Genomic DNA, 22457 nt, shown 5'->3' with positions numbered 1-22457 from the left:
TAGACAAGTAGAAAGACTTTTCTGAATAAAGAATCTTATTCAGCAGTATTTTCAAAGGCATAGCAACAACCCACCTGATATACTAATACACACACACAAGTTATAAAATTATATGTAATTTTATAAAATATGATATGTAAAGTTATATATATCTTATATATATAATATAAATAGATATATAGATATATATCAAGTAAACTTAAAAACATTTTAATATGGGCAGCCCCAGTGGGCAGTGGTTTGGCGCCACCTGCAGCCCAGGGCGTGATTCAGGAGGCCCCGGGATCGAGTCCCACGTCAGGCTCCCTGCATGGAGCCTGCTTCTCCCTCTGCCTGTGTCTCTGCCTCTCTCTCAATTTCTGTGTCTTTCATGAATAAATAAATAAAATATTTTAAAAAATTTTAATATGAACTATGCATTGGCTTTTTAAGCATAATGTTGTCAAGGTCAGAGACGTGTCAAATTCACCTTTCATTTTTAAACACTATTTTTCTGATGGAACCTGGGCTAGTCAATATATTGATTAGAAGGAAGAACATTTTATATAACCAAAAGACAGAATAATAGGATGAAGTACATGGTATTTAGACATGTTTTTGGCAGTACAAACCATTCTAGTTATAATTAAGCCATGCAGTATACTCCACACTTTCAAAGGGTATGTGGGTATTTGATTTGTAGCCAAGAATAACATGACAATCATGCTGTTGCTACTGTCTCCTCTATTTTTGTGAGAGCAAGGAAAGTTCACGCTCTTTCTCCTTTTCTGTCTTCTATTATCTTCTCTCAAAATATTGCTTTCAAGATTACAACATCAACTGAGGAAAATAATTTAAAACAATTTTGCTCTAAGTAAGATACAGAGAGTAGCTGACAGTAAAGGTAAAAGTCATCTGTATTCTAGTCAATATTTAGATTTAAATTTCTTGGTTTTAAGCAGATATATTCCAGTTAAGGAGTATATAAGGAATTTAATCCAATTTCCTTTGACGTGTGTGTGTGTGTGTGTGTGTGTGCGTGTGTGTATGATAGGCAAATATAGTCATTGTGAAGATGATTTTCACATTCTCATTCTCATGTGACCTAAAGCTAGGTCTGCCATATACTGTGTGCGATTGATAACATAGATAGAATTAGCACTCCTCAGACATATGAAAAAACCCCTGTGGTTTTGGCTAAAGCATTTAACTTTCTTCGAAAAGCAAAAGTCAGTTACATTTGGTAACTTATAGTGATGAGGCTGCTGGAAAACACTTAATATCCCCTTTAACACACACAATACAGACACACACATACACTCCACAGGAGATGAATCGAATAGCAATTTCCCCCTACACACATATATGGATGAATATTATCTGGCCCTCAAGGATATGATTAAGTCGTTACTATTGCCATACCTATTGCACCTGGCACGCCTCGTGGACCACTTTCTCCAGTGGGTCCTCTATCTCCTTTTTCACCTGGGGGTCCGGGAGGACCTTTAAAAAATAAATGACAATTACCGATTACAGTTTTAAAGCATAGGTAAAATAAATATGTCATGTTTCAAGACAGTTCTTTAAATAAATTCAGTCTTCTATTTATTGTGCAATAACATAGAATGAGTTAAGAATTACCTTCCTGAATGGAGGCATGCCCTTCTATAAAGGAGTGCAGTGCCCTAAACCGATAAGGGTGAGATAGCCTTAGAATCGACAAACTAATTATGTATTACATATTTATGTGTGCCTAGCACTTTTTTAGGTTCTTAGAACCCAGGAGCAGAGAAACGACACTGAGTCAATGATGGCATAAGCTCATCTTAGTGTTATGTGCATACTAAGTGGAGATTTCACAATATTTACTTAGATGCTGTGTGGAAAATGTGCAATCATGTATGTATAAATCATATGTGATCCACATACAGTAGACCACAAAAACCATACTGTTAAAAATGACAACTTCAGACACTTCTCAGAGATCCAGATCAGCAGGATGGTTAAAAAGCCTCTGAGACAGTAGGATTTGAAAGATAATTTGAAGAATGGATAGAATGAGATGAAAGAGAATTCTAAGTAAGAGGGAGAGACTTGGGGAAAGGTAGGGAGGTGGAAATGAGTAAAAGAATGCTTTTCAAGTAAAATATAGTTGACTCTTGAACAACATGGGTTTGGATGGTGGGTCCTCTGATACACAGATTTTTTTCGACAAATACAGTACTGCAAATGCATTTTCTCTTGCTTATGATTTTCTTAATGACATTTCTTTTTTGCTGGCTTTGTTTAAGAATATGGCATATCAGACATATAGCATACAAAATATGTGTGAATTGACTTTCTGTTAAGGCTTCTGGTCAACAGTAGGCTATTAGTCGTAAGGTGCTGGAGGAATCAGAAGTTAAATACCCCTTTTCAAGGGCACATGGAGTCAGCGCCCCAACCTCTGCACTGTTCAACTAGAGTTGTAGTAATTTGTTGTATTAAGTAGTATCCCTAAATAGATATAGATATTATAAAATCAGTTGGAGAGGTTGTTGGGAAAATTCTGACTACCTGGCCTCACAATTTCCCAAGTGTTCCCTGAGTACTGAATTTAATCAATACCGATTTAGTCATTTGAATTTTCTGTGCCCAGCAAAATGGATATCCAGTGATCACTTCTTTAGAAAAGACGGCACTTTGGAACTCAAAGGTAACCCTGCTAGTATTCCCTTTCTACACAGACTGCACAGGACAAGTATTAATACCTTCACTTAAAGCAGAACACTTAGCAATTTTCTTTTCAATGCCAAGAGGAAAACACAAGGTTGGATATACCACAGAATAATAAATAGCAATGTTTTAAAACAAGTATTTTCCTTTTTTAAAGATTTTATTTATTCATGAGAGATACAGAGAGAGGCAGAAATACAGGCAGAGGGAGAAGCAGGCTCCCTGCAGGGAGCCTGATGCAGGACTCGATCCCAGGACCTCTGGATCATGACCTGAGCCGAAGGCAGATACTCAACCACTGAGCCACCCAGGTGCTCTAAAACGGTTATTTTCAATCGCCATGGTTCGACTGAATACATGGCCCAAGGATGATACACAAGTATATTTAGTACCACTAGTTGCAGAGCACTTGCTTGCAAATTTTAATCAGGTGGGGAAATAAAATACCTGAAGAATGTGAAGAGAGGGCAACATGAGTAGATAAAGATTATTTCATGAAAAACTATATTCTGTTCATGTTATTTCCTTTCAAGTCCCATCCCTGCTTCTCTCCATTTTTTCTGATCTGTTCCATTTTTCAAGGTCCAATTTAGATTTTAGAACCTTCCTTCCCTGGTTACTTGATTTTTAAGACATCACTGTTCTTCTCAATGGCACATTGCCCCTTTCACTTCAAATGCAACATGGGGCAGTAATATTTTATTGTATTTTCATTACAAAAGCAACTCTACTTATTACAGGAAATACAAAAACCTAGAAAAAATATAACTCCGAATTTGATCATCTTAAGAGACTAACCATTAACATTCATTTCTCGTGTGTGTACCTGCACTTTTTGTTTTGTTTTGTTTTGTTTGGCTTTTTATTTTTTTTTTTTTACATAATCATGCAAATTCCTGTAAGCTATTGCTTAATACCAGAGACATATATTTAGGTGTTGCATAAGAAACACCATTCTTCTACATCAGTGAGAATCTGTATGAATCTCCCATTCCACAAAAAATGCAGATCTTCCCCACAGCAGGGGGTTGCACTGCCACCACCATGAACCCTGCTGCAGTTCATTCATCTCTACACATTAACAAAATTAAGGGCAAGTAAGAAAGACTCAATTTGCAGCCTGTATTTTGCTGAGCAAATTGAAAGGAAGCAAAGCCACAGTTCTCAAGGGTGGTGTCTTGGGGAAAAAAGAAAAAGAAGTGCACAAGGAAAGATTTTGATACAGTAATTAGAGCTCTAAAGCAAGACACAGATATTCCAGGAAAAAGCAGAATGTGTGAGACAAGAAACGAGACTCACAGACTAGATCACTGTTCTTAGCCTCTGTGGTTAGGAGTTTTCACCATTTATTCAGCCAGTGAGAAGTGGAACTCTTTCATAAACACTTCCCTTTCAATTATTTTGCAGGTAACTCTGTAGAATAACTGCCTATAGCTCTAATGTTGGAGAAGTAATTTCAATCATAACAAATACATGCATTATTTTATATAATTCTGAGTAAGATCCCTCTCTGTATTTTCATATAAAATGCTGATACCAGGTTTCTAAATCCCAGAGTAAGAAAACCAGGTATGCCTTACAGAACTCTAACTAGGTGTGTTCGCTGTTACATTTTTATTGTTATTTTATTCTTCATGCAATATTAATCTCACTTATTATGTTTCATTTTTATATATATTGTTGTATCTCTTCTACTGCCTAAAACAAAATCTGGCAAGTATCTCAATAAATATTTTTAGTGTCTTTTACATATTTTGGGGGGATAGAAGTACACAGATCATAAACCAGTTTTCTTTTAGTTTTGTGTGTAGAACTTTTGAGAACATGGTCAACATGATGCTATCATGCTACCTTCTAAAAGTGGTCTCCTCTCCATGCCTGTTGTAGGTCACATCCTAATCATCCTGTACTTGGACCAGGCTAGAGATTTTTATCTGGCTTGAATGTATTGTGTCAATTTCACCCTCGTATTTCCTGCAGTTCCAGCTTTTAAAAAAATAGTACCTCCATCAACTATATATAGAAATATAGCTATCTATTCTGCTATGTTATAGAAGAAAAAATGAAAAACTGAAAGTCAGGAGACTTGGTGTCTTTGCAGTCACCTTCTTTGTTCTGAATTACTATCAAGCCTTAAGAATTCACACTATTTTTCTTCAAATTTAATACCTTCTAAGTGCAAAGTTACAGGGATAATTCGTAAATGCTGCAGCAATAATTTGCCATGGACAATTCCCTCTATAAAACACACATACAAAATCCACTACTTAGATCCCTCTCTATGATTTTTTTAAAGAAAGCTTAGTAGGAAACTGAGATTTCTACATAGCCACAAAAAAGAACTGATTTAGAATACTCAGTAACCATAAATATCAGAGATAAAAATTACGCAGTTCACTAGAAAAGCAAACCTAGGCATATCCTATCATTTAAAATCCTAGATGATACCAAAGAACTAATAATATCTGCCTAAATTTCCAGAGCTATGCTTCTCTGTGTCCTATTCATGATGATCATACATTTTCTACTTCATTCTTAATCTTTCCTTGTCATCATAAAAATCTACCAAATCTTCTAGGCTATTGCTGCTTAAACCTGCCTCCCTCTCTCTCTTTTTTTTTTTTTTTTAGTTTTCATGCTTGTTGTCTTAGATACCTTTAAATCTGGAAAAAGACTTAAAGATTTCTTAGTCAGACATATATATAGAGGGATCAGAGGGTGTAAATTGTCCAAGGTCTTAACGCTAGTTGGTTAAAACCAGAACTAGACCACTTCTTTCCTGACATTCTAGGCTATCCTATTCCAAACTTAACTGACTTCATTTCTGGCATCTGTTTTTCCATTATTCCTGGAATGAATTGTTGTCTCCTTTATCTTCATGATTACTTAGCAATTGTTAATATCAAAACAGGGGACACAAAGATGGCTAATCCTACAACCAAAAAATGATAAGGCACTCATTAATTTGTACGATTTGTTTTTCTTGGGTTATAGTTTCACAAGTATTTATTAAAAATTTGTTTTATGCCTAGATGTAGTAGAGAATATAAAAAATAACCCCTAATGTTAAGGGATGTATTGTTTTCAAGAAGAGGTAACACTGCACTAGAAGACAATGTGAGATACTTCTAGATATGACTATCATGTGAAGATTTCTCTTACTAAAGAATACCTAGTGTACAATATTAAGCAAGACATAAATGTCAGAAAGAGTATCACTCTGATGGAACTAGAGAAGTATTCACGTTAGTTGGACATTAAATGAGAGATACGGCATTTTTAGATAGAAGTAGAAGAGAAGGTATTTCAACTGAAGGCAAAGGCATGAGGTAGGATGTCAAAAGTACTGGATATGTTAGAATCACAGTTAAATCACTTGAAGTATTTGGCATCAAAAAGAGAAAATGGAGGGAATTAGGTATTTAAAAGTGGTTAAAAGATACATTATAGAAGATTCCGAGTGCCACACAGAGAAATGTAGAATGAGGAAGTGATAGGCTTATAATCTAGGGTTTCTCTGTAGGAGGACTGGATTTTCACAAGAGTGCAGATAGGATTACAGTCTGAAAGAAAAAAAAACAAGGAAGGAAATGATTGGGAGACGTTTTCAATAATAGTCTGGTAGAGCAGTGGTAAGAAATGTTTACACAAGAATATAAAGAAGCAATAAGGGGATAGGGAATATAGAACCTAAGAACTAACAGTAGCCTTGGAAGAAAGAATAAAAACAATTAAAATTGTTATGTTGGAAATCTGGAAAAATGACCCTGTCATTACAAAGCATGACTCAATAAAAAGAAAGTGCTAGTTTCACTTATTTATTCAACATATATATATTTGCTCACCCACTATATAGCAGGCACTCTAACAGGTGCTGGGCAGAGAGAGAGAGATGAGAGAGAAGAAACCCCACCTCAGGGAACTCACATGCTATTAGAGAAGATGTATGCTAAACAAATGAGCCAATGTAGATATGGAACAATTTCATGAAGTGCTAAGTATTGTGAGGAAGTTAAAGCAAAAGATGACATAGAGGGATGGTGGAGTAAAAAATGACCTCTCAAAAGGTGTTTTTGAGTGCATCCAAGAAGGAGTGGACTTCTAAGAGAACATTTCAAGAGAGAGGATGAGAGTGCAGTGCACATTATAGACAGTAAGACATGAAACTAACACTTCCTCCCTAGTCATTTATACTTTTAAGTTTCACTTTCATTTTTCCAGATTTCCAAGCTAGACAGAGGGAATGCCAGAGGGGAAATAGGAAAATGAGAGCAGGCTAGTAGATGGGATCCAGACTAGGTAGGAATTTAGATTTATTCCAAGTCAATGGCAAAAATACTGGATAGGCTTAAGCATGAGAGCTAAAACATTTACAAACTTCTTAAAATACCACTCTTTTGCTCTTTATAACGTAGAATGAGTTAAAAGTCGAATCAAGGAGAACAAATGAGAAGTAGATGTAATGCATCAGACAAGTATAGTTGCTTGAATCAGAGTAGTAGCAGAGGAAATAGTGAGAAGTGGTTTTATTTGACATATTGTGTGCAAGAAGAATTAACAGGACTCATAGATGGATAGGATGTAGGAAGTGATGGAAAGACATTAAAGGTAGTTTCCGAGATCTAGTGGGTAACTAGTTGGATAATGATTTGGCTGATATACAAGGCTGAGTAAGCAACAGATTGGGGGAGTGAATGGGGTAGGACGCTCAAGAATTAAGAGTTTGGTTTTGGATGTATAAAATTGTGGATATTTATTTGAAATCCAAAATGGAGTTGTCTAATTGTTAGAGGGAATGCTGATTAATTCAATTTTTTCTTTATCATCTGTTTTATTTATTTTTTTTATCATCTGTCTTAATGTAATAATTTAAAAATACATGCAACATATTCCATGTAAGTAAGATGTAAAGAACAATAATGAAGAGAATACCTCTGCAATGTCACAAACCATGAAATAGATCTCTATTTAGATGCTCCCCAATCCCATTCATCTTCTTCCTTTTTAGGGTTAAACATTAACCTGAATTTTATATTTCTCACCCAATTTTCTGCACTTTAAAAGCCACCATTCTTTTTTTTTTTTTAATTTTTATTTATTTATGATAGTCACAGAGAGAGAGAGAGAGAGAGGCAGAGACATAGGCAGAGGGAGAAGCAGGCTCCATGCACCGGGAGCCCGATGTGGGATTCGATCCCGGGTCTCCAGGATCGCGCCCTAGGCCAAAGGCAGGCGCCAAACCGCTGCGCCACCCAGGGATCCCAAAAGCCACCATTCTAATTACATATGTCTGCAGCTATAAAAACACATTACTTGCTTTTGCTAAACTGTGATAATTAGTAACAAAAATTGCACTATATATAATTTTTGGGACTTGCTTTAAATTTTTTTTCTTGTTAATACTTGGATAGCAGACTTAAAATATTGTTCCCCTAGTGTTATATAATTTAAAAAATCTCATGGACTTCTATTTATTATTAATCCAATAAAAATATTAAAATTATAAATCAGAGTTTAACAGACGTGGAAGCTAGAATAAGAGGATCTAAGATTAATTTAATTTGAATTACAGAAGAAAGGATGGAGACAGTTGTAAAGAAACAGAATTCAGAGAGACTGAAGCTGACAACTTTCCTGAATTTATGAAGGATTTAGATCTACAAATATAAGAAGTAAAAACAAAGCAAAATGAATAAATTATCAATATAAAAACACAATTTGTGAAATTGCAGGTAATGAAGATAAGAAGAATGACAAGCAGATTGGCAGTCATTTTTAAAACAGCAAGGAAAGCCAAAAGCCAGGGAAATATCTTCAAAATACTGATAGAAATAACCAGAATAGCTGTCAACCTAAGAAATACATATGTAGTAGAACAATTTTAAAGAGCAAGGACAAAAGTAGAGAAAATGAAATCAAAAGGTCTTACTTTTTGGACTTTCACTAAATGAACCTCCAAGAGATATACTTTAGGAAGAAGGAAAATGATCCCAGAAGTGATGTCTGAGGTGCATTTAGAAAAAAGGAAAATTGGATCTATGTGCAAATTTTAACGTGGTCTATATAATGTAAGAAAAATAATACTGACTCTTGTTTTTTTTTAAAAACTACATAAAACAGAATAAAGTATACTCAAAAACAGAAGATCAGGGAAAGGAGTCATTACACAAATTTTTACGTTCTCTGTATATTTGGGATCGAGGTAAAGATATTGATCAACGTTAGACTTTGTTAGATAAAGTTCAAGGACAATCATCAACAAAGTTCAAGGACAATCATCAACAAAATAGAAATAGATTAGAAAGTCTCCAAAATCTTTTTGGTGCCTTTGGCAGAAGGAAAAATTCAATGAGAAAAATCTTAATCAATCCAAAAGTGGACAAGAAAGGAAAGCAAACGGAACATAAAACTGGGCAAAAACAGCACAAAATAAGATGGTAGAAATAAGTAGGGTGAAAAGAAATGGCTAGATTGCACATTTTAAAAAAAGTGTTCTTGGGGTGCCTGGCTGGCTCTTGATCTGCAACTCTTGATCTCAGGGTTGTGAGTTTGAGCCCCATGTTGGGTATAGAGATTACTTAGAATTAAAATCTTAAAAAAAATTTTTTTAAATCAATCAATAAATGTGTTCTTTATATAAGACAAGCCTAATACAATGTAAAATATGAGAAAATATTTAAAATGGAAATAAAAGGGATGCCTGAGTGGCTCAGTGGTGAGAATCTGCCTTCGGCTCAGGGCGTGATCCCACAGTTCCAGGATGGAGTCCACATCAGGCTCCCTGCATGGAGCCTGCTTCTCCCTCTGCCTATGCCTCTGCCTGCCTCCCTCTCTGTGTCTCTCATGAATAAATAAATAAAATCTTTAAAAAGAAAAAAATAATAAAATGGAAATAAAAGCTAGAGTAAAAATATATATGATGTGTATATTAAATTACCATGGTTTATCAACACGGACTAAAGAAGAAACTTGGCAAATTTATTATCATTTTGTTATACTATGGAGTTCAAAGACCTTACTAACTAATAATACAGTCAGGTAAGAAATAAAAAAGAATCTGGAAGTTTTGAAAAAAAGAATTAACAAGTCTGATTTGTGGATAGGTAAAGAATTTGGTGTCATACAGAAAACTTCTATTCATGTTCATTAATATTGAGTATTTTAAACAATGACTCATAAGACCTTAAAGATATTTTTTAAAATAACTTTCCATTAAAGAATACCATGATACTGTTATCTTGCCATATCTTGATAAGATTCAAAATTCCTCTCTCTGGACATTTGTATGCTCAAGAACTATTTTACACCACAAGATTTCAAACGCCAACTCTGCACATAACAGTATATTTTAATATATTGTTTTCTGGAGGAATGAGAAAATATTTTACCTTGAATTAAAGTGATATTTTTCAATGTCTGAGAGTGTTCCCAATCTTTCAGTCTGAGATCATTAGTGATGTTATTCAGTAGTTTCACTTCTCCTTTTATTTCCTGTTCCAAATTCACTTGTTTTTCTTTCATAGACATAATTTCTGCTGATGCATTGTACAGACGCTCTTCTAATCTACTCATGTCCTGTGAAACATAAGCAAGCACCCACAATTTTTATTACACACATAATTATAAAATATGTAAGTTTAAGAAACCCTTGAAGCCAGGTTTTTCAAAAGCAAAATTACAGAATATTACAGAATAAAAATATGGAAGTTAAAGAACAGTCTTGAAACAGTAAGTTTTTGGTTTTGAAGTATTTCCTCTTTTAACTGAATGGCTGAATTGTTACACTCCCTGTTCCTTCAAAATTAGTTAAATATACCTAGGATATTCTTCAATTCCTAAATATATAGATGTCAAAATGCTAAAAAGGAAATTAAAAACTTGTAGGATTTTTAATTTATCAAAATTGAAATTTTTTTGTGGTGTAATTAGATTAGCTACATATTCCAATATGTGAATTTGATAGAATTTATATATTAAACTGTTTTATAGGAATAATAAAGTTTAATGTCATTATTCTCAGTGGTAATGATAAATATTTCAGGATAGTTTTCACATTCAGGAAACTCTCATTAGAATTTAATGTCTTACTTTTAATTTTTTTAAAAAAATTATTTATTTGAGAGAGAGAGAGAGAGAACGAGAGTGAGAGAGAGCAGGAGCATGGCGGGGGGCAGAGGGAAAGGGAGAAGCACACCCCCCACTGAGCAGGGAGCCTGAAGCAGGCCAATCTCAGCATCCTGGGATCACAACCTGAGCCGAAAGGAGATCCAGCTGCCCCTCTTACTTTCAGTTTTTACTATCTCTGTGAAATTTCATTATTACTTTATGTTTTCAAATACATATATATTTTGTGTGTATTTATATACATACAAGCATACATAGATTGTGAACAGGAGAGATCATAATGCTTTCATTTTCCACTCAATAATATATTAAGGATATTTACCTATGAAAATATTTAGAGACTGCCTTATTTTCAGTAACTTAGTGGAATTATATTTATGTATTTTTCATAATTTAAGATTCCTAGAGATTTCAGTTTTAGCTGCATACTTTTTTTTTTTTACATCTTTAAAGCAATGCTACAACATTGCATATATATTTACATATCTGTACAAGTGCTTCTAGAGGACAGCTTCCTGGAAGCAGATCCAATCAGAGGAACTAAATATTCAACTTTTTGTTCAGTACTGCTGCAGTGCCCCCAAATATATAGCACTATTTTTTAAATCTTACTAACTATATATCAGTGCCTATTTTTGTGCTCAAATGCTGAGAACCTTCAACATATTTAAGTTTGCAGAGTTAAGAGTAAATATATAAAGTCATTCTACTTACTTTGCTTTTCAAATTATGATGAGGCTACGTATACAGTCATAAAGTTTTTGACAATGTTTGTTTTTATTACTTTTCCTTTCAAGACTTTGGCTTGGTTTTCCTTTGGGTGTTGGTCTGTTTCTGATGTAGGAAACCTCTTCCATTCTGGTTACGTATTCTGTCCCTCTGTTCTACTCTTTTTTTTTATTATTATTAAAGATTTTATTTATTTGTTCATGAGTGACACAAAGAGAGGCAGAGACATGGGCAGAGGGAGAAGGAGGCTCCCTGCAGGGGAGCCTGATACAGGACTCGATCCCAGAAGCCCAATATTATGACCCGAGCCAAAGGCAGATGCTCAACCATGAGCCTCCCAGGTGCCCTGCTCTGTTCTACCTTTATTGCATATTCTGTCTTCACGGTATGCTATCAACTTTTACAAGGACATTTCTGCTTAACTGCTGGTATCTTCTCATTTCCATAGAAATAAGCCAGGGCATTTTGCTCCCTAATCCAGGTACAAAGAGAATATTACACTTGCCTTGGCTGGACTGGACAAGTTGAGGTGAAGGGGGGCAAGGCAAGTCAGGATGTAGAGTCTTTGAAAAGAAATAAACAGATATCTAGATTTTCCTCTTCAGTGGCACTCCACTCAAGCAGAGAACCTTATCAGTTTTTACTGTTCTAACTGTGCCTTCCCCCATCCAAAACCCTATTCTGTTATCTCTACTCTGTCTCCTCCTTCCTTGGCTATTTGGCATTTTCCATACAATATGATATAAGTCATGATGATGAAAGGTATAGTACAGGAAATATAGTCAGTAACATTGTGATAATGTATGGAGACAGATGGTGACTACATTTATTGTGGTGAGTACTGAGTCAATGTGTAGAACTGTCAAATCACTATATTGTACACCTGAAACTCATATAACATTTAAAATAAGTACAATTTGGAAAAACATGTATAAAGCATGGATGTGAGCATGGATGTTTGTAAAGCACAGCAACATAAAAATTATGCTCAACTTCATTTGAGTGGCTACAGATTGCTTCCGGTATATTAGGTAGTTCCAGATATCCACATAACAGAGGGCAGGGGACTAGTAGTTGATTTCGCTACCAAAAAACCAGGACTTGCCCATGTTTTTCATACACAAAGCTGAAGCTGCCTTTTTATTCCCTTTTTTGAAAACTGCATATGGGGCTCATATTACCCAGATTTCACTTGAAGTGATTTTTATTGGGAAGAGGGAAAGTTCACTTAACTTTTTTTAAAGTCTATTTGGCATCCATACACTCTGTACATACTCTACCATCAGGAGCCCCGCTGGAAACTGGCATTTAATCTTGCAGTCTTACAGTCCTTTCTATGAACAATGGACATGATGAATTCTCACCTCTCTCTTTTCTTTTGTGCTAGTGTACTTTTTTTCCCTCAAACTGATGTTTGGTCTGTCCTTGATAGGCATCATGCTGGTATCACTTATAAGCCTTTCCCTCAGACAACATTTGCTGATTCAGGCATTCACTTAATTTACTTATTCTTGCATTGGGCTAGAGACTCAAAGATGAATAAAATTGTTTAAGCAATGGGGATGAGAGTCTGAATATTGTTTTCAATGAGCACGTGTGTATGCACACACACACACACACACACACATCCATGTACATACACTAGTACTGACCTGGTTTCTAAATCTCTACAAGTGATTACTGCCTAAAAAAAATAGCTTTGGAAGTCCCTCCATTCCCTTGTACTTTCATTTCTAATGCTGGGACCCCCTCCAAAACATGAGTGCAATCTATCCAAATTCAAACAGTTCACTGATTATCAGATTTTGATTATTTCCAATAATTATCACTTCAAACATGTTCAGGATTTCTAGTGAACTATTCTTCCAAATAGTTTCCAATTTAGTTTCAACTCTTGATGTGAGTTCATAGATATCCTATAGTTTCTACTGACTCTAGAGCATTAGCAATACCAAATACATCCTGTCTTCCCATCTGGCCCATCTTCTCTCTCTCTCTCCTCACCCTGTCTCACTGCTCTTCTGTTTTTACATAAAATGATATTTCTTCTCCCTTCTTTCCTTCCTACTTAATCAGTTATTACTTTTATAACTGAAATTTTATTTATCTGTCTCCCATATTCTTCTGCCCTGTTGACACTTACTACTTTGTGAATCTCTCTACCCTTCCATAGCTTAAGTCTTTGGTATTCCAATAGTAATTGATATACTTAGATACTTGTTAACAGTGTGGGAAACAGTCAGATTTTGGAATAGGTGACCTGGAATAAACACAGAATATCAAGGCTGGTGTTGGGATGACATTTACAACAAAATCCCCACATTCATATAGCCATGCCATTGTTTTCTGACATCTTAAGACCAGGATCATGTGAAATTCAAAAGTTCTGAGTGATTGTACCTTACAAATAAAGGATGTACACTATTCCTTCTTACCCTTCTTATCCTGTTTTGTCTAGTCAATAGTTTAGTTGGTTTTTACCTCATGTTATAATTTTAGAGGTTTATTAGTAAGTGACATTCTTTTTTAAAAATCACTACCGTTAATACTGTCTCCATATAGAAAGCAATTTCATTAATCAAAAATGAGTCTATTCGAATTAAATTCTACTACCAAGATGCCAATGTTGCTTAGCTAATAGTGGACATTTTATAGACTTCATGTTAATTATGATCTTAGGTCTCAGATATTTGATAATACAAAGGTTGTTGTTTCACAAGAGTAGTTAAATTTTAGTTGTGCTTATTTTTTATGGTATGGAATAGTTATAATTATTTAACAACAACAACAATACAATTTCAAAATAAGGGACTTGCTTCTTAATTTCTTTCTCATCAGTACAAGGTAATCCAGCCAGTTGGCCACAGAATAGTCTATAGCAGAGGTGAGAAAATTATGGTCCATGGGCTAAAGTCTGTTTTTGTAAATAACTAGATCACAGCTTTCCTTGTGTGTCTACATATTGTCCATGGCTGCTTTTATACTACAATGGCAGAGGTGAGTAGTCCCAAGGGAAACCTTGTAGTCCCCAAAGTCTAAAATGTTTACATCTGGCCCTACAATGAAACTTGCTGGCAAGTTGGTTTAAACATTGCTTGCTTTCTTGTGTATTTGAGTCTATGATAAAAATAAAATGTATATATTATTCAAAGTTTAATTCTTTAAAGTTATCTTTACACATTAAAACTTATGTATACTTCTTGGGAATGATGAAATAAACTATTTTAAAATGTTGATTTTGATGTTATTACTGTAAATAAGGTTTCCATTTCTTTGATGATAAAGAAATTTGGGCCTGTTGTAAAATTTACAAATACAGAGTACCTACTAAGATAATCTAAAAATTATAATTGGCTTAGATGCGTCTTAAGAGGTACTATAAAAGGATTTATATAATTAAAATACTTCAAGAGAGTCTATATCCAATGGAAAAAATTCCCCATTTTGTTGGGAATCTGGAGAAGACAGTAGGTAAATTCACGTAAAACCTTCTGGTAAGATTGCCAGAGGAATCAGAGCAAGTTGGATGATGTTGAAATGGGGTTTGCAAATTTTGTTTTCTTGAACTAGCTGAGGAGACAAGATCTAGATTGGATTCAATCCAGCATATGACCCTTCTAATACAAAAACTCTTACCTCTTGCTGTTTAAATGTATTGTCTTGGACTTTGTCATTCAGTGTTTTGATATTGAGCTGCAAATCAAGCAATGTGGTATTCAGATTTATTAACGACTTGGAGATTTCATCTATCATGTTTCCATGTCCCCGAACTGAGGAAACCAAGGTACTCAGCTGGAGAAGAACATCATTAAATCTTTGATCAGTCACCAGACTAAAATTCTGGAAATGCTCTGAATCTATGAGATTGGCTTCTGTATCTGAAATGTATTGGATTCTCTTCTCCATGTTGCTCATTTGTTCCATAACAACTTCTTGAAATCTCATCTCATCTTCACTGTCATTTCCTTTTCCTGTGAGACTTTGAGATATATCATTTGCCTTAATTGGATCAACTGTGCAATTCTTCATTTCCCACTTCAGGAGCTGTGCTGTATATTTAAGTAAAAATAAACAGAGTCATGGCCTGTGTCCTTAAATACATATACCATTCCATTCTGTTTCATTCCATTTCATTCTAACATTTTGAATGCTGTCCTAAACTGGGTACTTATTTTAAATATACAATGTGTGAACCACATGACACACATTATAGAAAGGAAGACAGCCTCCTTTTCCCACTTTACATTAGAATTTATTCTAGGATCAAGTCATTCTTTCTGAATTTGCTTATATGCATCTTTGGAACCACCGTATTTGGCTTTGACAGTATGATTATGAAGTGCATTGTGTCCTACTCCTCAGGTTTGTTAGAATAAAATGAGATAATGCTTAATACAGTACCTGAAGCAAGCATGTTGAATACATTAGCTGTTAGGAAGATAAATGATGTGACAAAAACAATATGTGGTAAAAGTATAAGTATTAGTGTTATCCACCATATGAATAAATTGTTGGCTCATCTTCCTCATCCAATCACTTAAGCTGGCAGAGAATTGTCATTTTCAGTTTATGCAGGCCTAATTTATTATTGGTGGGACAGGAAATTGAGCAAATATTTTTTTCACTTTAAAAAATATTATTTTTAAAATATTTCTCTTTACCCATTCTAAAATATATATTCATAATGAAAACTTTTAGGTAACAAGGAAAAAAGGTAGGTAACAAAGAAAAAATAATTTACCATTAATCTCACTATCCTGAGTTAAATGCCAACATTTTGGTTGTAACAAAGAAAAAATAATTTACCATTAATCTCACTATCCTGAGTTAAATGCCAACATTTTGGTTGTATGTATACCAAATCTGTCTCTTTTCACTAGCATGTTATTATTACAAAAATAATTTTAATACCAATGTATTATCTGCATGGATCTACCAGATTTATTTAACAAAACTCCTTCGCTTAATTTGTTCTGTTTTTACTAATATACCCAATGCTTTGATAAACAATCTTTTAAGTAATTATTTCCTAAAAAGGAATGAAAGGAAGAAAGGAAGAAAGGAAGAGAAGGAAAGAAGGAAAGAAGGAAAGAAAGAAAGAAAGAAAGAAAGAAAGATCTTCCTTCCTTCCTTCCTTCTTCCTTTCTTCCTTCCTTCCTTCCTTCCTTCCTTCCTTCCTTCCTTCCTTCCTTATTTATTAAATGGTATTTGGGGAATACACAGAGCTGCCAATATATATTTCCAAATGGGCACATGTCCTCTAAAAAAGGCAATTACTCTGTGAAAGGATCTAGAGCAACATGTAAGGAGCTTCAAATCATGAAAGGCATAAACATTAGCTTTGCAGATAAAAAGAGCACATAATTATGCACAATAAAGAAAATATTAAATAACATTTTAGTACTGATCAGTGATAGTTAAGATTTTGTTTTTTCATATCTCCCTCTGTATCTATCTATATTATTTTATCTACATATATATGTCTTTTATTCATTTATTTTGAATGCATTAAGATTTTTCACATTTGATCATTACTTAGCAATAAAAAGAGTTTCTGTCTATGGTTTGAAATATATATCTACATAAAGAGCTATACCTGATATGTAAGTTTTCTTAGTAAAAAATGATATGGCAATATTATCAGCCACATGGATTTTTGAGAATTAAGTGACATAACACATAAAAGATAATTAGTTCCACCCTGAGTTCAAGGTTACCTGCTATATAAATGAAAGGCTGGTGTTTAGTCAGGAACAAGCTGCCTGATTCTAGAATCTAGTTCCATTCCTCAATTACTAGCTGGGGTACTTTGGGAAAGTTCTCTTCTTAGGTTCCTCAAAGATAGGTAGTAACTACCTCCAACAGTGGTGTTCAGGATGCATAAGATAAGGTATGTAAATCCCACAGCACACAGGTGGCCCATAGGAAAATTCTATTCAAATTAAAGTGCCTTATCCATGAAAGATATGATCTTAGTTTACAGTCTTCACCATCTTTACTTAAACTGTTTGATGATGGCTACTATTGTAGCTATTATTATATGAGGAATAAGTATGAAGCTATGTATGCGATTAAATCCTAATTTTTATGAAGCCACATTATATCATGTCTTTCTAGTTATATTCTTTAAAATTAGCTTATTTGAGTTAATAAAATGCTTGACAATGTTTCTATATAAACCACAGTCTGTATTATTTTATACTTCTTACTTTATCAATAAAGTGGATTTAAAAAGTCTATTTTTTAGTTAATCTCATCACATGTATTACATTGTGAGGGGCAAGTTCTGGACTGACAGGCTCACTCAGGCATTTAATTCTATGATTTATATATTAAGCACCTGTAAGTATAGAACACTGTTTGAGCAATTCTGGAAATGTAAAACTGAGAAAGGATTTTGACTATTATAGAGATCCAAGCTAACAATTTTTACAAAACTATTTCAAATATGTCCCTTAAAAATGTTCCTTTCATGATGATTATTGTTTTCTTAGGTAGCAAGTAAGAATCCAGGTTCTGGAGTGGAATTGCCTGGGTTAGCAATTCTCACTCTTTCCTTTTTAATCTGTGATCTTGGGCAAATTATCCTGTTAGTGCTTCTATTATACTAATTGTATGATAGATACTAATAGTCGGTGTCAAATAATTCAATGAGCTAATATATGTAAAGTGCTTATATTATTTCCAGGTATATGATAAACATTTGGTAACTTTCAGCTTTTGTGTTATTAATAGTTTGGATTCGAATTCTGTGAGTTATTTATCTGTATGCATCAATATTTTCAATAAACAATTAATATTGTTTAATATAGAAAACTGGGGGAGATTGGGCATTGCAATGACTACTGTAGTATCCGGACTTTATTTTACTAAGCATAGTGATCTAATTGCTCAACTGTGTAATTTTTCTCTTCCAGGAAACAGTTTTTATTTCATATGGATAAAGCAAATCTTTTTCACAGGATGGAGAGGAAAGACTTGAACTGACAAAATATCACGTGACCAAAGGTTTCCATCTGACATGGACTTCACCATAAAGTTGACAATAAAGACTACATTTTGCTTACAGATTTACAAGCACAACGTTGTTTGTTTTCCCAAATCCTATAGGAAAGCTAATTTAATCCTAACTTTTCAAAAAAAAAAAAACTGTTTAACTCTGTACCATAAATCTAGCTAAAGAATGCCAGAGTTCAGATTTTCAAATGTTCATCTCTTTCATTACCATTGGAAAGATGGCATTTTGTGACTTTTCTATTTCATATTTGAAAGGAGACAAACTTTTATGGCTTGTGCAAACCCCCAGGGAGAGAGTGATATTTGAATTCAGAGATCACATTCACTCCTTCATGTTGCTAATATCTTTTCTTGCCAAAAATTTGTATTATTTTGAGCTAAAGAATCTTCAGTATTTCAGCATTAATCCTAGATTGTATTTTATTGAACAGAGACATTATGATGTTGTTTTACTATGATAGACATACAGGAGTTTCATTAAGAAATGACAGCATATGGAGTAGCTTTTATCATTAAGAAGTACCTTTCATCAGGCAGCCCGGGTAGCTCAGTGGTTTAGCGCCACCTTCGGCCCAGGGCCCAGGTTGTGATCCTGGAGACCCGGATGGAGTCCTACACTCAGGCTCCCTGCATGGAAACTGCTTCTCCCTCTGCCTATGTCTCTGCCTCTCTCTCTCACTCTGTGCCTCTCATGAATAAATAAATAAAATATTTCTTTTTTTAAAAAAGAAGTATCTTTCATCATATAAGATATTCTAAATTTAAATGGAATTTTTATGCACAACATTTTATTTCATCCATCAATTCATATTTGCCAAAACAGGGTAATTTCTATCTTTTGGGGTATATTTTGTCTTTATTTGTAATTTTTTAATATCAAGTAGAGATATGTGTTGCATTTGTTTTGTTTTGTTTTTGAAAAATATTATGATCTGTAACTTAATTAAAGTTGAAAATGGATTGTCAATTGTTTATTCAAGTGTGACAGAAACAATGAGATCTATTCCAAGTTCTGGTGAATTTAAGTGCTAATGTGAACTTACAAGATTTGAACATTTTTAACTTCTTGTCAGTCTTACTAGATGCCTGCTATAGTTTTAGGAAACAAAATGCCTTTCTTTCTTCCATTCTATTTTTTTTTAAACAAAACTACTTTGGATCAGTCATTTCAACACAACAACAAATATGGAAACTTGGTAGTATTTTCTAATAGCCCAAAGACCTTGAACTTGTTAAAATGCTGAATTCTTTCCAGACTTCATTGGCCCATTTTGCATATGTCTGCTAGATAGAAGTTGCATTTCCTGGCATTGACTCTGCAGGCCATGGTTTATATAAAAGTGATAGCCTTTTATAACTGGCTTATATTTAATGAGCCCAAGCAATGAAACATCTTTCAATTGTGCATTTCAAATGAACAAAAGCTATACAAAAACAACATACAGATAATCTCAATTCATCAGGAAGTCAGCTGTGTAATGACAGACATACCAGGTCCTTTTCCATAGATGGCTGTGGTTGGTTTGTTTGGCTGATCAGTTTGGTTTGCTGTGGTTAGTTTTTGTTTTTATTTTTTTTAATGATCAAAATAGGAATTCATTTTTACCTGTGGTAATATTTTCTTGGCTAAAATTATGGAAACTGTTTTGCACATGTGTGTGCGTTTGTGTGTGCATGCATTTAATTGGCCAATCACATTTGTTCTAAAAATTCAATTACACTGGGAGATAGTAGACCATAGAGGCTGAGAGTCAAGACTCATGGGTGACAACTGCAGCTCTACTACTGAATAGTCTTAGTTTCCTTTTGTGGATAATAAGGATAAGTATATGTCTGCTCAAGGGCAATTGTAAAGGTATATTAAGATAATCTGTGGAATATTTATAAGCCAGTGTCTGTAGTAAATCCCCAAAGTGACAGCTACTGTCACAATTGTTGTATTATCAAACTTTCTTTTTTTATTTTGAGGAGATGCCATCAGGTTATTTTTAGAAATGTTTTAAACATGTGGCCATATTCCTGAAAGATATCCCTGAAATATAGGTCATTATTGTGCAAGATCTCCTCTTTGAAAACTTACAGAATATTTCTTTTTTTTTGTTTGTTTGTTTTTTTGTTTTGTTTTTTAGAATATTTCTTTCTCCTCTCAGTACTAGGAACAGAAGAGGTTCCCTGCCCCCCAAACAACTGGCTTGTCTTATTATTGTTGTTTTGTTTTATTTTAGGCATTGTGAATGTAAACGGTCCTGCTTATATCTTTACATTGGCAACTGGAATACTTATTATAAAATTCATGATCCACCACTAGAAGTACATAGGACTCCAGAGGATAACATTTTTTGGAATGGTCTAATCCATTCCATCTCACCTTAACATACCTGTATTTTTACCTTGATCTTCCATTCTCTATTCTATTTTTTATTTTTTTACTAAATAACTTTGAAGAATCTTTTTTAATTTATGAATTTGAGGAACACTTTGTGATATGACGTTTCCCTTGTGAGTCTCCCCTATACAAAAGATTGAACTCTTGCTTTTGTTTCTACAATAACTAATTCATAGAATGAGTTGCTGAGTTTCAAAACTCTAGAATACTGTACCTGCCATGATTCCGATGATCGGTATGAGAACTACAAACACAAGGAGATAAAGGATAATCAATGCAGCTTTGAGGGACTTCAGTTTCTCTTGAACGGCAGGGCCATTTTTAGGATCTGAGAAAAACAAAAAGCCCAACCTACTGTTAGAAAACTTAACTCTTCCTATCTAACATTTTGGTAATCTCCAGTTTTATCATTGCTACCAAGCCTACGGAACAAAAAATCGGTCCCCATTTATTCAGGAGGAAGCAAAAGAACAGTCACAGGAAAAGCCAATCTGGACCTCACTATGAACATCTGATTTACTTTCCTTAACTAAACATCTATGACAGTTAACTGTCCTCTATACTTGTACTTGTCTCATTTAGAGGCATTAGTTAGCTGACAAATTTTAATATGTTTTGGATACATTTTAATAATGATGCCAACATATTCAAACATAAATTTTATTCTGTTTCATGTGGGAATATATTCTGAGCAAAAATCAGATTCCTCAAGTAACTATATAATTATGATTTTTTTCAGACTTTAAATCAGATAAAAGAGACATCTGTTTTCAATGGTAATTATGCAAATTCTTTTCCAATTTCATCTCAATAATTCTGTATTTGGATACCTCTTATGATTTGAATACTTTAAAAATGAAAAAAATGAAAGAAAAGTGTTCACATTTTGACTAAACTTTGGAATAGATCAATGAAGCCCATCCTATGGGCATTTCAGAAAATATTAATATTTTCATACTATCCATTTATTGGGAATAGTGATTCACATAATGGGATACTAATTGTACAAAGTTAACACAATGTGGAGGGGAATCTTAGTAGGGGGGAATCTTAGTAGGGGACAAAGACATTTTTTCTGATTAGGTGAATAAGACACCCATTAAAAATTTCTTTCCTGGGCACCTGGATGGCTCAGTCAATTAAGCATCTGCCTTCAGCTCAGATCATGATTTTGGTGTCCCGGGATCGAGCCCCACATTTGGCTTCCCACTCAGTGGTGTGTCTGCTTCTCCCTCTGCCCTTCTTCCTGCTCATTATCTCTCTCATTCTCTTTCTCTATCTCAAATAACTTTAAAAAAATCTTAGATTTTTCTAAAAATTTTATCCCATGGCCATTGGTTTCATTGCACAATAAAAAAGGTGGTAAATTCCCAATTTAAAAATTTAGAGATTATTTTACAATGATCTATGAAGGATTGAAAAGGAGAGAAAATTTTTAAGCAAAAATAAGACCCAGAAAAGCTAAAAGAAAAAAAAAAAAGAAAAAAAAAAAAAAGAAAGATCTAAG

General features: G+C 34.1%; 1 protein-coding gene across 2 annotated transcripts in view; it reads right to left on the bottom strand.

Moving 5' to 3' along the window:
* Positions 1-22457, bottom strand: part of MSR1 (macrophage scavenger receptor 1) — a 78361-nt gene that overhangs the window by 43786 nt on the left and 12118 nt on the right. For both annotated transcript variants that reach the window (XM_072776210.1, XM_072776211.1), the window contains exons 3-6: positions 21165-21278; positions 15184-15596; positions 10083-10269; positions 1402-1482 (exon numbers count right to left, since the gene is read on the bottom strand). In XM_072776210.1, the coding sequence (XP_072632311.1) occupies positions 1402-1482; positions 10083-10269; positions 15184-15596; positions 21165-21278 (795 nt within the window). The remainder of the gene's footprint in view (positions 1-1401; positions 1483-10082; positions 10270-15183; positions 15597-21164; positions 21279-22457) is intronic.

Source organism: Canis lupus, chromosome 15 (assembly GCF_048164855.1).
Source record: "Canis lupus baileyi chromosome 15, mCanLup2.hap1, whole genome shotgun sequence".
NCBI lineage: Eukaryota > Metazoa > Chordata > Mammalia > Carnivora > Canidae > Canis > Canis lupus.
This window is presented reverse-complemented; position numbering and strand designations above follow the sequence as displayed.